This window comes from Epinephelus lanceolatus, chromosome 20, assembly GCF_041903045.1.
Source record: "Epinephelus lanceolatus isolate andai-2023 chromosome 20, ASM4190304v1, whole genome shotgun sequence".
NCBI classification, from domain to species: domain Eukaryota; kingdom Metazoa; phylum Chordata; class Actinopteri; order Perciformes; family Serranidae; genus Epinephelus; species Epinephelus lanceolatus.
This window is the reverse complement of record NC_135753.1, coordinates 32,578,251-32,594,402: the sequence shown is the minus strand read 5'-3', so window position 1 is coordinate 32,594,402 and position 16,152 is coordinate 32,578,251. Positions and strand designations below refer to the sequence as shown.

Sequence of the window (16,152 nt, the reverse complement as noted above, 5' to 3'; positions counted from 1 at the left end):
GGCTTTCGAGAACAGTGGGCGCCATTAATTTCACAGCTTCCCCTCGTATTTACCCCCAGAAAATGGAGAGATTTTGTCGAGAGAGAGAGAGAGAGCGTTCGGCGAGATGAGAGGGCTGCTGGATGCTGCAGTTGTGCACTTTACCTCACCGTATTTGGGAGAAATGTCAGACAGTTTTTTGGGGAAGGGGGAAAAAAACTACACATGCGAGCCACTTTTTTGAAAAAGGCGCACGTGAGTCCCTGAGTGCTCGAGACAGTTGGAGTATCCAAAGTGCAATTCGGGTCAGGGTGCTGAATTTCCTGTGGATATTGGCTCAGAACGCCACTCTCCATCCATTTCATCAGCCTCCACCATGACCCTTATCTCAGCTCAGCAGTTGACCAGAACAGATTTGGTCTTTGGGAATGGTTCACTCTGAAAACCTGTTAAAATCCAGGCAATAGACTGTCACTGAAAAGAATATAATGTCTCGACTGATGCATGATGCTCTATAATATTGAGAGATGCAGCGGTGGGATTTTATTTGGCCGATTTTGATCTTTGAAGTTTGACTTGCTGATTTTTGATTTATGTTGTATAACTATATATATATAACTATAATTAACAGCATACACAAACATATGTGGAGCTTTTCTTTAAAGCCACTGGAAACCTGAAGTTAAAATAGTAAAAATATATATATGATATTAAAAACGAGCGTCTCATTAAGCATCCAAATTTGAGTAAACCTAGCTCAAAAAAAGTTTGTTGTCTGAATCAGGGACTAATTTTGTTCCAAAGTTGTATAATTGCCTAGAGTTGGTTCATGTTCTCACGGCAGCATTTACAAGTGGACCAGATCAAATGCCTTGTGCGAGAAAGCTGCTCTTGATTGGTCAGAATTTCCATGTGGGAAAAATCCAGGAAGTAAAGCAAACGTTGAAGAAGAATACACTTGCAAGATAAATGTGACACTTTCTAATGTCACAATGGAGGGACAACTACGCAGGTTGATTTTAGCGCTGCTCATCGTGGACTATATTGCTGTCATTGTTCATTTTAGTCAAACCATACAGTTTGAAAACGAGGCGCGGCTCCAGACCACCTCTTCAAGGTTTCAGTCCGGTTGTTCTGGTGCGCACCTGAGTGTGATTGCTGTGTTCACACCTGCCCAAACAAATCACACTTAGGGGGCTAAAGAACTTGAGTTTGACTGACGTGAACCACGGAATATGGCGCTAATCATTTTAGCATTTTCCATTTACTAACTTGAAATGGTTAGCATTAGCTTGTCTATGTGAAACTTGAGCTTATTATCCACTACCCCAGTAGTCTGCTAGTTATCTCGACTACTAGCAGACTTGGGTAGACCACTCATACTTGTCTTTATATTGAGTTATGCTTTCCAGACTAAGAAGCTAGGTGCATTTAGCATCTTCCATCCACTTACATGAAACAGTTAGCATTAGATTAGCTATGCTACATTTTTGAGCTACTTATCAACTCCATGATTAATACAGATTTGGTGAGTCACCTCAGTCTGCCAGTTAATTTAACACAGTAGCTTTCAAACCATGTGCAGAAGGAATGAATCACAATTTTTGAGAACAGGTTGCAACGACTCTGACAGTACTCGCTGTTTGTGCTGCTGTCACTGACGTGAGCCATCGTGTGGCACATTGTGTGACATCTGATTTCAGTCATCAGTCAATCAGTTGGTGCATTTCTATTAATACTTTCTCAGTGGTAAGTTCAATCTTACAATTTGGCCACATCTTATTTAATGCATGCATTTGTGAGATGTAGGGTAGTGCTTAAAACTATGTATTGGTATTTATTCCCTGTTTACTTAACATATCTCCCCATCAGCATCAGGCCCTCCTGCTTCTGTGCTCTTCCTTTATTTCCCTGACTGAGGCCGAGCCAAGGACAAACTCCCCTATTGTCAGCTTTTGTGTGCCTGGCTGCGTTTCTACCCCCTCAAGAAAAGGACAGAGCGAAGACATCACAAACAAAATAGAGTGGCGAGAGAAGACAGAGCACTCTGGTCGGTCCCACTGGCGAGATAATCATCCAACAGATCTCTTTTATCTAGCGCCTCCACATGGGAGGGCTTCCGTCGCCAGCTCCCCTCGCTACACCCAGGATGCTTTGTGCTGATGTCGCGCGTGTGAGGCATCCAGTGATAGCGGTGATGCTTTTTTCTGTGGCGGCGTATGGCGTGTGTGCGCGCATCTGTGTTGACAAGGAGCTTCAGGAGACAAATATATCCCGTTGTCAGCCACATGCAAACTCCCCACCCCTTTTCTCACTCTGTCTCTCGCTTGTTCCATCGCTGAGGATTGATCTATATGAAAGGGGGTTGAAATAGGAAAGGGTTTTGTAACTGTGACAGGTTTGACTCAGGTGAGGCTGACAGGGAACACACACACAGGCTGTCCTATTCCATCTGAGATAAAACAGTTAGAGCCAATAGTCCAGCCACTGCTTTTAAACAAACACCTGAATTTACGACAGGAAGTTGGGAGAGAAAAAGAAGTAACCTTGAACACACGGTACATTTACCGGCAACCCCTAACCAGGCGCTCAAACATTTACTGCCGGCAGTAATGGATTCCTTTAACTCTCGTTTATGTTGAGCCCTTCTTGTCTGGACAGGGGAGTAAACAAATGTCACTCTGACTCGCTCCTCGCTGACCGATTAGAGTTTGTTCAACAGGACAAGCCGCAGCCGACAAAATGATATTTAATGGGGATCTGATTTCAATCTTTGCAAGTGTTAGCAATTGATATAAATCTTAAATAAATATGGTTTCAACATTAAGGGAGCAGGGCGCCTTTCTACTGTTAGTCTCCCTGATGACTTGTCCGCTACGTCTCTATTAAGCTGTTGCTTTAAGTGCTGAGAGCAGACTGGGCGTTAATCATTAGAACAACATTGTGCCAAGGAACAGGCGTTAAATGTGACAGCCTCTTGCTATTTTCATTTTTAAATCTGTCTCTGTGTCGCTTTCCCCCACTTCTCTCGCTTTTTCCATCCATTCATCTCCCTCTCTCCTCAGTATGGGTTATTACAGGCCGGAGCCATAGGGGCTGAAGGTGTTGTTCTTGGACCGCTAAGTAAATCACCACTGTTTATGTTCCACGTTGATCATTAGCCCAGTTCACAACCCTCCACCCCCCATTACTGCCACCACCCCCTCCAAACCTCCCCTCCCCTTCACTCTGTCCTCATGCCACTCTGACAGAGGGGTTAATCGACGGTGGAGAATTAACTCTTTCGACACTAAATCAAACATTAACCTGAAGCCTGTGGAGTGTCAGTCAATAAAACAGATGGAAAGGCAGGTTTACGTTTGCCCATACACACACACACGCCCTGAGGCCCTGCACAGCTGACATGGTATTTAGTAAATCGCAACCCAATTGGTAGAAAAGTTTCGCCATTGTGCGTTTCTGCAAACCACGGATAGGTTGTATTTGCATGTTATTATGTAGCAGATACATTGAAACTTTATACCTGTTTATGTTTTAATAATGTTGTGGTTAACATGTGATTAGGTTTAGGCATAAAAACTACTTAGATATGGTTGAGAAAAGATCGTGTTTTGGCTTAAAATATTCAGATTTGGTGTCACAATCCCCACTGGAAATGCAGAAATGTCTTTGAAAAACTATCTCTGCTGGAAATGTAGTGACGTCTCAGTAAAAAAACAATTGCTTTTAGTGGCCCTATCCTGGTAGGAAACGCAGCGATGTCTCCATAAAAGACAAACAGTTTTCACGCCACTATCCCAGAAAAAAACAGCGATGTCTCTGTAAATACAAGTACTTTTTTTGGGCACTATCCCAGCTGGAAACGCAGTGACGTCTCCATAAAGACCAACACTTTTCATGCCACTATCCCAAAAGGAAACGTAGTGATGTCTCAGTAACATCAACCACTTTTCAAGCCACTATCCTGGAGGAAAACACAGCGATGTCTCAGTAAATACAAATACTTTTTTTGGCACTATTCCAGCTGGAAATGCAGTGACGTCTCTGTAAAAAACAATTGCTTTTAGTGGCACTATCCTGGAGGGAAACACAGCAATGTCTCAGTAAATACAAATATTTTTTGCCACTATCCCGGTAGAAAACGCAGCGATGTCTCTGTAAAAAAATACCGCTTTTCATGGCAGTAGCCCGGCTGGAAATGCAGGGACATCTTTGTAAGAAACAACCACTTTTTGTGGCACTATCCCAGCAGAATACGCAGCGATGTCTCGGTAAAACAACTGCTTTATGTGGCACTAACCCAGCTTGAAATGCAGTGACGTCTCTGTAAAAAACAACTGCTTTTTGTTACACTATTCCAGCAGAAATCACAGTGATGTCTTGGTAAAAAACGACCACTTTTCGTGGCACTAGCCTCGTTGAAAAAAAACAACAACAGATGGGTCGCTAAAAAACATCCGCATTTGGTGGCTAAAAAGCTGCTGGAAACAGTTATGACTTGTTAAAACACAAATGGTTTGTTTGGTGGTCTCAAACAGTGGTCTGCAGCTTGGCAGGCATCTCTCGCCTAGGTGTCACCCATCCCCTCCACCTCCACATGATATCGTCAGCTCATATACTCCGTCACTTCAGAAATATGATACAAATGAAACGTACAAATGTAACTTATCTGTGGTTTGGGGTCATGTACAATGCCAGCTTTTTCTTCTGGCGACTGGGCTGCGTGTTGCCTGCGCCTGTGACGTTGCTTGAGGGATGGCATGGCGGTGATGGGATGGAGGGTAAGAGGAGTAAGGGGGGTACGGGAGGGGGTTACAGTCTCCCTCTGGCTCCCCTTAAAGACGTTTGTTGTCTTAGGTTTTCATGAGGGCTGCGTGTGTGTGTGTGATGACAGTACGTCTCCATGCCGGATGTGACCTATGCCATCAGGGCGTGCTGTCCATGAAAGCAGAACGTGCCCCCTATTAAGTCCCCCCCCCCCCCCCCCACACACACACACACACACATACCTTGAAAGTGTTTTCACAGGTGTGCGCTTAGAGTCAAAGTGCCGCATGACAGTGACATGATAAACAGGGCTTCTGCCTGGAAACACTGTGCTTTTGAGTGTAAAGACGGACGTCACAGGCCTCTGTCTAATAGGCTCAGTCATTCTGCTGAGTAACTGCAAGGAGACAGAGATGAGCTTGTGTGTGTGTTTGTGTGTGTGTTTGTGTGTGTGTGTGGGGATGCGGGCGGGGGGTTACTACCAGTGGCACTATCTCTGCCTCCTCGCCCACTTCAATGGGCCCTCGGCCAGCATTGATGTGGCTCTAAGCTAACTGCAGAGCTGTTAAAAGAAAACATATGTTGTGCATGTGCGCATGTGCGTGCACGGGCACTTAAGAGGACAGATCTCTCCAGAAACACTTGAGGATTTTAAGTGAGATGCTGTCAGATGACGGGATAAACACAGCTTTCAGTCCTCTGCAAAAGAGGGTAACCCCACCTCATCTCTGTTTACACGACTTTCGGGGGGCTGATGTTACAGATTTTTGTTCAAACCGATGGTTGTTTATCAAGGCAAGGCCATAGTTTGCCATAACTTCTTTTTATTCACCATTTTATTACTGCCTGGAAGCCAAAGGCCTCCGCAGAGACACACATAAACACAACCAGCTTGCTAATCTTTGAGCTCCCTTCGGCTCGAATATTCCACACTCCCCGATTCATCCCTCTCCTCTATCTCTTTCTCCCCCACCATCTTCCTGTCTCTTGCCAGACTTCAGCCAGCAGAGCGAGCCTGCCAATTTGCAGGCTATAAAATAAATTGCCCATGCTAATTAAGATGGTCGGACGGGATTGAGGAGTGGAGAGGGGTAGAGAGTGATGTGGAAGCGGCCATAGAGAGCCGCAAAACAACCTGTTCTCTTCCAATTAGACACTTCGCAGGCTACTGTTGATGAAAGCCAGGGCTCCAAACGCCGGCACGTTGAAGTGTGTGAAAGTGTATTTACGTAGTTTACAGCTTAAGTGGGCAAACCTGCACATGTACTCATATGAGTCAGCCTATGATCCCTTGGGGGAGTTCTTGTTTACACATGTTTGCTTTGTGGGAATATTTATCTTCCATGTGACCTTTGCTTGTGTGTAACCCCAGATGAAAGGCAGTACCAGCCCCTGAGGTTGACTTCCAGTGATCCCCACGCCTATAATCACGGTGATAAACAGCCCGCATTCTTTGCATTTCCCTTCATTGGCATGCACGAGCGCCAGCCTCCCATTCCTCCATCCGTTATCAGAGCATCTGTGTATCATCATTAACGTTACATGTGTTAGCCAACACAATGTTTTCCCAGCTAATACCCTGCTTGTTGATAAGCTGTGCTAATCAGCTAGCTTTGAATCTCTCTTTCTGCTCGGTCCTCTCTCTCGCTCTCACAAACAGGGCTGCTAATTGATCTCAGAGCCCTCTTCTTGGCCGCAGGCAGCACCGCAGTAGTCAAAACACGGACTAAATTCAAAGCATAACGAGGGTCTGGATCCACTAAGGGAGCGGCAGCACACCCATGGTGCTCCTCTCCGCTGGGGGACGGAGCTAGGTGCAAAACACCCAGACAAAAAAGCTCTGCGCTGGGTTTAATCTGCAGCAGCGCCCCTGCTGCCTCCTTCTCCCCTCAGCCCTGATTCCCCTCTGGATTCCATAAGCACAGATTCTCATCTAGCTCCAGCTCCTCACTCTCCATCTTCTCCTCTATCCACTTATTCATATTTCTTGCTAGATCCGTAGTTCCTCATATCTCAGCGCCCTGCGACTGTGCTCAGCAGTTCCCCTATCGCCACTGGGCCCCTAACACGTCTCATTTATAATCAGTCCTGGCTAATAGATGAGAGTGGGAAATACCAAGCTAATCACGGGAAGAATGTAGTCGATTTCAAGGGGAACGAGGGAGCGTGTGCGGATGAGTTTGCGTATGTCGGGGTGGAGTGTCGCTTTGATCTCGTAAATGGAGCCACACTCCACCAGCTGCCCCGCCGTGATGGTGACACGCACAAGCCCAGACACACAAACAGCACAAACACACACTGGCCCAGATTAAAAGGAAGGAGGGGACCTTGCAGGGACATTCATCATGTCTGCGAGGTCACGGGGGGCCGTCCCACAGACTGCTGCTAAGGTTAATTAATGAAAGTGGAGTCTGTAGCACCTGTCTGCCTACAAGTCACTCTCCAGATATGCGCTGTCCTCCTCCTCTTCCTCCTCCTCCTTCCTCCAATCCAAACAAAGGAAGGCAGCCAACCTACAGGAAATTCTTCCTCCTGGGATGCTGTGTTCTGATAAGATAGACATCCCCTGAGGTTATTTATGGATTATAGTACATGATTCCTGACTAAAATTACTCACAGGACTTAATGTTAAGGAAGGAACCTCGAACTGATTGGATACCACTACAGTGAAAGCACTTCCTACACCCACATCAGCTCACTTTCTCCACAACCAGCTCGTCTGTGTTCACACTGACAGGTTGATCCTCTTGCTGTTGGATCGCCATGTGACAATAAACCAATGCTTGAAACATTTGTTGAATCAATGCTTAACAAATGACGCCCTTGCTCACTGTACAATCATTCACACCAGATAAAAACTGCAACAATTATGGAACATATGGGACAATGATTCACTGGTTCTGAATGGAGCATATTGCTCGCCATATTGCGACTGCATAATTTGATGCTCTGGTGCCTTGACTAAATCACAAACAAACCATGAAAGTAGACAGAGAGGCTCTTTCTGGCCCCTTTATCACAATTATTCCTCCAGCTTTCATACTGTATCGCACTGCGTATGTGTGATCGTGTCAGATAAAGACAGATCAGATTGAAATTACATGTGATGTTGAGCTCATAACAGTGTTTCCCCAACTTTAAACCAAGAACTCACACTTTATTCTATAAATATATAAACCATGGGTGGATTATGAGACAGTCGGCCCCTGGGCACAGATATGGTAAAGGCCTCTTACAGTGGAGCGAGACGCATAGATTTTGTGGTGGTTTTACGTCTCTTTGGAGCCGTAATGCATCTTTTTGTGGCTTTGTGTCTCCTTCTTGTTGTTTTGTGTCTCTTTGAGGTAAGTTTGTGCCTTTTCTTGTTTTTTTCTCAGTCAATTTGTGGGCATTTATTGGTCGTGTTTGTATCATTTGCATCTCTCCGAGGTAATATTCTGTCTTACTGAAGTCATTTTGTGTCTATTTTGGTCTTTTTGTCACTTTGAAGTCATTTTATGTCTCCTTGTAGTGGTTTTGCATCTCTTTGTGCTCATTGCGAGTCTCTGTCCTTGTCATTTGTGTCTCCTTGTGTTTTTTTGTAGTTGTTTGCGTCTCTCCGAGGTTATTGTTTGTCTTACTGAAGTCATTTTGTATCTCAGTGAGGTAATGTTGTGACTTTTTGGGGTCTTTTTGTCACTTTATAGTCATTTTATGTCTCCTTGTCGTTGTTTTGTGTCTGTTTTTGGTTGTTTTGTAGTTGTTTGGGTCTCTTTGAGGTAATATTGTGTCTTTTTGATGCAATGTTGTGTTCTTTCTGGGTTTTTTGTCACTTTGTAGTCATTTTATGTCTCCTTTTAGTTGTTTTGTGTCTTTTTTTGGTTGTTTTAGATCTCTTTGTAGTCATTTTGAGTCTCTGTCCTTATCACTTTGTGTCTGTTTGAAGTGAAATTGTATCTCATTGTGGGTTTTTTGTGTTTTCTGATAGTTATTTGCGTCTCCCTAAGGTAATTGTGTGTCTTTTTTTGGTCTTTTCGTCACTTCGTGGTCATTTCATGTCTCCTTGTACAGTTTTTTTTTGTCTTTTTTGGTTGCTTTGCATCTCTTTATTGTTATTTTTTGTCTTGTTGAGGTAATTTTGTGCCTTTTTTGTCTTTTTGTGTGTTTTTGTAGTCATTTGGGTCTCTCTGATCTAATATTAGGTCTTTCTGAGCTAATTTTATGTCTTTTTGGGTCTTTTAGTCACTTTATAGTCATCCTGTCTCCTCGTAGATGTTTTGTATCTTTTTTGGTTGTTTTGTGTCTGTTTGAAGTCATTTTGTGTCTCCTTGTGTTTTATTTGTGTGTTTTTGTTCTCTTTGGGTCTCTATGAGATTATTATTTGTCTTACTGAAGTCATTTTGTGTCTTTTTTTTTGGTTGTTTTAGATCTCTTTGTGATCACTTTGAGTCTCTGTCCTTGTCATGTTATGTCTGTTTGTAGTCAAATTGTGTCTCCTTGTGGGTTTTTTGTATTTTTTATAGTTATTTGCGTCTCCCTAAGGTAATTTTGTGTCTTTTCGAGATAATGTGTCTTTTTTGGTCTTTTTGTCACTTTGTGGTCATTTCATGTCTCCTTGTACAGGTTTTTTTTGTCTTTTTTGGTTGCTTTGCATCTCTTTATTGTTATTTTGCATCTTGTTGAGGTAATTTTGTGCCTTTTTGTTGGTCTTTTTGTGTGTTTTTGTAGTCATTTGGGTCTCTCTGATCTAATATTAGGTCTTTTTGAGCTAATTTTATGTCTTTTTTGGATCTTTTTTCACTTTATGACTATAAAAATCCTATATCATATTATATTATATTATATTATATTATATTATATTATATTATATTATATTATCCCATATATATCCTGTGTCTCCTCGTAGACGTTTTGTATCTTTTTGGGTTGTTCTGTGTCTGTTTGAAGTCATTTTGTGTCTCCTTGTGTTTTATTTGTGTGTTTTTGTTCTCGTTTGGGTCTTTATGAGATAATCATTTGTCTTATTGAAGTCTTTTTTGTTTTTTTTTTGTCACTTTATGGTCATTTTATGTCTCTTTTTAGTTGTTTTGTGTCTATTTTTTTTGGTTGTGTTGCATCTCTTTGAGTCCATTTTCTTGTCATTTTGTGTCTGTTTGTGGGGTTTTGTAGTCATTTGAGTAATCTTGTGTCCTAATGAGGTCATTTTGTGTCTCTTTTGGTTTTGTGTCACTTTGTAGTTATTTTATGTCTCCTTGTAGTTGTTTTGTGTCTTTTTGTGGTTGTCTTCTGGTTATTTTGAGTCTCTTCCTGGTTGGTATGTGTTACTTTGACATTTAACATGTTACCAGTGAAGGCCAGAGGACCAACTGACTTTAGGTCCCTGGACGTGTGCCCAGTACGCTGATATTAATGATAAAAATTGCATAATATAAAATAAGTTGTGTTTGTGGGTCCATATTTTAAATATTATTTGTGCCACGTCAGGTTGTATTTCAGATGGTTGGGATGAAGTGAAGCTGCAGCTGTGTCAGGCCACTCACCTGTCTTGAAGATCTCATATCGGATGGAGAAACCTGCTCCGTGCGTCTCGTAGTCAGACACAAACTTGATGAAGAGCTGGTTTCCGGAGGAGACGACCGGAGAGGGAGCGATCTTCCCGCAGTACTTCCCCACTAGCTGACCGCTCTCGTCCACACCGTCTCGCACCTCCACATAGTCATACCTGAACAAGACAAGAGAAAGGGAAGCGGCGCTCGTCACGCTGTGCTTTGGAAAACAGTATTTTTCTCTTGAGGTTTTTGCTCTGTTCCTGTAGAAATATCACTGTTATTACACTTATTACACTCATGATGTGCATGTATGAAGACACACACACACACACACACACACACAGAGGTAAACACACATAGATACATACTCAGAGGACCACATGAACACAGAGCAACACAGCATATTGTGCAGGTAATGTAGTGGAAATAAAACACTGTGTACTAATGAGGTCTCAGGTTAAAACTCAGGGAACAGGTGGGCAGGTTATGCTTTCATTATATCGACCTGGTACACACACACACACACACACACACACACACACACACACACACACACACACTGCAGAGGTTTTGTGCTCCCAGCAGCACTGAGGTCAGCTTTACGTAACTGCTTTGACTACTGAACTTGAGCTGAACAGTTGTCTATCTCCTGTTTAACCACTAGATAACACTAACAGACAGTGTGTGTGTGTGTGTGTGTGTGTGTGTGTGTGTGCCTCTTGGATGAGAGAAAATAGGAATTGAAAGTAAAGTGATTATATCTTGGCCTTTGGCTTAGGCTGGTGTATAGAAAGAGCAGGTGTTAAAGCTGTTGAACACACACCCACACACACACAAACATCACATTCAAATGGAATTTCAGACCCACGGCTACTGAAGGGAGCAGCCGCCTAATTGAGTCGGCACGGAGTTTAGAGGAGGAAAACAGCTTTGAAATAGGACTGGGAACAGGAGCCATGACGCACACACACACACGCAGAATCTGGCATGTGAAACTTAAGCTGGTTGAGGAGAAATTAGAGCGACCGGCCGACGAGGGTGGTCCAAACAGCCTCTGGTTATCAGTGTGTGTGTTTTCAGGCACTTGTTAAATGCACTTGAATGGCGGTTTTTACTCTGGTGCCTGCACATGTGTGTGTGTGTGTAAGTTTGCATGATGGTTCAGATGACTTTTCCGTGCTGTGTTTTGACTGTGAGTGACGGGGCGAGCGCAGCTCCAAAAGCAGATTTGGGTTCAGGTTTCCACAGTTCCTAATTGCCCATAACGCCCGTTTACTGCCAAGTTTTCAGCTCTGCAGGCCACTTAGCAAACATATTCCTGCCCAAACCCTGATGACCTGCTGTGACGCTCCTCCATCTTCATCAGAAACCAGATGAAGAAAAAAAGTGCAACTCACACACAGTAAATTACATGAATTAAATCTGATGTATGTTGGGATAATGTGCAGCAGGTGTGTGGCACATTCAGTCGCACACATGCTTCTTCTGTCTCCTCCCTCTCTGAGAAGGTATGTGCCTTCTGGGCAAAGGGCCCCATTTTCATAGTTTTGCTTGATTCCCAAATTACTGTCAAAACATCACGTCTCCTTAGCGATCCTGAATTCACTTAACGCACAGGATTTCACACAAAAAGGCGATTGACACTTTGAATGACGGCCTGGGGACGTTAAATCCCTCAGGTGGGGCCTGACTTGTATCCACACGCAGCTTTTGCCACCTTTTTTAAAAAGAAAAAGGTTTCCTTCACCTGCTTTGAGTTTAAAAAACTTTGTGAAACAGAAATCAAGCTACCAGAGGTGATGTGGGGGCAGAGAGGAGGGGTGTCTGCTCGGTTTTTATATGTGAGACATTAAAGCAAGTGGTGGGAGTCGGCTGGTGAGGGAGAAGAACAGAGTGTAACTAAATGTGGAGCTGGACAGAAGTGGCACTCCTTGAAATTGGGTCCCGCGAGGAGGTGCGGTGGATGGATGACTTCACTCGTCTTTCTGCTCGGATGGAGTGATCTGAGGTGATATGGAGCTGTCACCATGCATCAAGTGTCTCTTCTTCTTCTCCTTTCCTTTAAATCTTTACTGTCCCGGGTTAAAGGTACTCTGGGTCTCATCCCTCTGTGTTTGTCTTCTGTACCTCCAGCTGAGGCAACAGTCCAGCTCTGCTCACACAAGCACCACTTTGTTTCAGCTCCTTTATCAGCTGCACTGCAGTAAAAATACTAGTTTCATGTGGTGTTTACAGTGTTATTCCCCCCCGCGCCTTCCAGGCTAAATGGCCGGGGAATTACTCATAATTTAGTTTAAAGGGCTCCCCTGAAGCGGGGGTCGGGTCTGTTGTAACGATGTCATGGTGTAGTTTAGTCACCAGAGCAAATATTTAGGATGAAAGATGTGAAAGTTACAAAAAGGGATCTTTAATCGCAGCAGGAAAAGTTATTGTTACTGGAAGAAAGGCTCTTGATGTGATTCCTCTCCTGATTCCTTTCCTCTCCTCTTGTGATTCCTTTCCTTTCCTTTCCTTTCCTTTCCTTTCCTTTCCTTTTTCCCTGTGATTCCATCTCCTTTCGTGATACCTATCCCAATTTTCCTTTCCTCTCCTTTCTTGATTCCTCTCCTTATTCCTTTCCTTTTCCCTTTTGATTCCCCTTCTTTCCTTTCCTTTCCTTTCCTTACCTTTCCTTTTGTGATTCCTCTCCTTTCCTCTCTTAATTCCTTTCCTTCTCCCTTTTGTCTCCTCTCCTCTCCTCTCCATCTCTCAGTTCCCAGCTCACAACAGAGAGCATCAATCTTCCTGTGGCCCTGCTCTGTTCTATCAGCAGACTTATAATTCACCTCAGAGCCTCTGTTTCTGCAGCTATCTGCCCCCCCACACCCCCCCAACCCGCTCCACCCACCAACTGCCAAAAGCTGAGCATTGCCAGACGCCTAAAAAATTGATGCTGAGATGCATCATTGAGAAGAAGGAGAGACGAGCAGGCTGCAGTACAGCTGAAGGAGCTGAGCAAGTGTTTGAGTGGGTTTGTTGTTTGTGTGTATACATGCACCGCATATGTGCCAACGTGTGTGTGCATTCAGAGCATTATGCATATTGTGTACAGCGTGTTTGTACGTGTATGTGCACACAAACAGTTGCCAGTCAACTGATGTCTGCATCTCGCCTGTCCTCACGCACCCCTTATTCACCATCCAAACAAGAGACGCACTCTTATTTTTGTTTCTATTTCGACTCCTCGCACCTCCAGAAAAGCTGTTTATTGCATTTTTACTCTGGCGCATCATCATCAGCTCGGATGGCCCTCGTAAAGGCAGCACAGCGGGAGAGAGGATGCAGATGGAGGCGAGAACACACCCTGGGGGTCCTCGCTGTGCTTGCTCTGTGTGCGAGGCAGGAGAGAGAGAAAGAAAGAAAGAGAGAGAGAAGACCTCCTCTTCTAGAACGTCTCTATTTGTGCCTAAATGACTGGTGTGTCAGCCAGAACTCCAGCGGTTCTGCGCCAGTGGGCCCACACGCTCTGCTCTGCTAACACAGAGCCATCCAGGCCCTTATCATCTGGAAGACATTATGGCAAACACTTGGCGGGGCAGTTTGACGACTCTGAAAGGCTCTCCTGTTGCCAGCTGCGTTAAATGTAGCTCTAATCCATTGCTTTAAACACCTGTGGGGACTCGCTTCTCGGATTGTCTATAGGGACGACGGGGGACAGTTAACAACCTCTATTTCGGATCATAAAAGAAGAACATGACCTACTTTTCAGCGCCTGATGGTCCCACAGTTTCGTTGTCCTCCTGACCTTCCTATTTAAACTTAGATCCCTCCTCTCAGGTGGGCTGCGTGCTGATTTTTGTATGTTGCATCACTCCTGTTGTTGCTCCGATTCCTCATGACAATACAATCCAGTTGAGCCGTGCACCTATTTATCTGTCTCGTCTGCTTTGGGTCTGGGTGGGCCTGCCAGCACGCCTCGACACACACACACAGACAATCACACACGCACAGTGAGCTGCCTACCACAGTGCTAATAGTGAAAACGGTTTGCCAATCCAGTGGGGAAATTAAAGGGAAAAAAGAGAGGGGGAGGCGGGTGAGGAGGGGGTGAATGTAATTCTCAACGACCTTCGCTTCACCGACTCAAATGTATTAGCCTGCCTTCTTTCTTCAGGCACAGAGAGAAAGCAATCCGCTAGTGTCAAACGAGAACATTAGCCCTCCTTGCAAAGCCAAAGAGAAGGCGACAAACCACCGGCCTAACAATATAACAGTTATATTGCCTGAAGCTTTCCCATGGAAACAATCTGTCCTCCCTCTATAAATGTCTGCTTGATATGGTTCTATAAAAGCAATACAATCTGAGGCAATGGAATAACGCTATGACAGACTGTATAAGCCTCACACAATTGGTCGAATTTCTTAATCAGACCATTTATAAGCTCAAGTATGCCGTGGAAACCCCCAGAACAAGAGCTCTTTCTTTGCTATTACTGCCTTTGGTTCAGCTGCGCACAGAACAAACGCCCAACGCTTTTCTCTGGCGTTTCTCTTTCTGCGCCTGTCACAGTATAACCTGCTATCACACGAAAACATGTCACCTACAACATGTCAAAACATCTCCGGGTAACACAAGTGGAAAGGCCCAAACAACGGGCCTGGGACAGATCTGTGAGGCCCAGGGGACTTAAGGACTTTGTCGTGAGCTGTCAGAAAACTCCAGAGACCTCACATGTTAACGAGACTCGGCTAACAAACTGTCACTTGGGGCTCCTGAAAAACATCATTAACGTTTGTACAAGGGGGCACAAGACACGCTGATCCTCGACTGACTTTTTACAAGCCTGGAGGGGACATACCTTGCTGAAATAAAATGGTCTCTCTTTCTCCACCTTCCCTCCCATACTGCCTCCCTTGTGCACGTGACATTCATTAACCCGCACTAGAATAACAGGTTCCCTCTTTCCTGTAACAACCCTCGCATCAGCTCACCTGGACAGACACGAAGGAACGGAAAACCAGGGCAGTAAACCCAGTCTACATTTTAACGCTCTCAGCTGAAAACATTAACCCTAATTGACTTGCTAGCATAAAGATTTTTATTGAAGATCAAGACGTCATCGTTAAAACAGAAACCATGAAGCTGGAAAAAAAAAATCAGCAGATTTCTTTCAGCGATCGCCCTCTCCATTGACGTGTCTCCACTTCTGGTTCCACAGAAAATTACTGCAGGAGTTGAAGGCCTCAGAACGTGGCAACCCACCCAGCGGGACAAACCACCAACCAATCAGAACTGATGGGTTCAGAAGTGGTTCCTCGTCGGCGAGGGGGAGAAGGGCATGATTGCTTTGCTCACCACCACGCTGCCACTTGGAATGATGGAAGATAAAAAAAAAAAAAAATTAAAGATGGATGAAAAGATGGATACTCCCCGTCCAGGCGGCCCAGCTGCACCCCTCCGACTGGCCATTTTGGGTGTTGCCCCCACACTGTTACACTCAGCTCGCTCATATTTTTAGATGCGGCGGCTGGTTCTGATTTTGCGGCGGCCTCGGCCACACGTTTGTAAAGCATATTCGCTTTCCTGAGCAGCAATTATCATTAGCATTGATGGATTTAGCGTGCCTCCATCCATTAGCTTTCCTAATTACACTGTCTAGAGATCTGCTGTCGCCAACAATCAAATTAATGAATTTGGCTATTTAGACTCAATTATTGCATCCCCCCTCCCTCTGCAACACGCACAATAATCCTTTATTTGGAGATATGGGCTCAGACTGACAGAGGGAGAGTTCTGCCCCAAGGGGGGGATCCTTTCTGTTCAGCACAGAGCGGCCTCACACTGCCCTGAAGTGGACGGAGAGGCGAGGGTGGGGGCTGATGGTTGGGGGGGGGGGCT

General features: G+C 44.6%; 1 protein-coding gene across 2 annotated transcripts in view; it reads right to left on the bottom strand.

The window, feature by feature from the left end:
* The window catches only part of nrp1a (neuropilin 1a), a 71,324-nt gene that overhangs the window by 39,465 nt on the left and 15,707 nt on the right, over nt 1-16,152 (bottom strand). For both annotated transcript variants that reach the window (XM_033638560.2, XM_033638561.2), the window contains exon 4: nt 10,266-10,447. In XM_033638560.2, the coding sequence (XP_033494451.1) occupies nt 10,266-10,447 (182 nt within the window). The remainder of the gene's footprint in view (nt 1-10,265; nt 10,448-16,152) is intronic.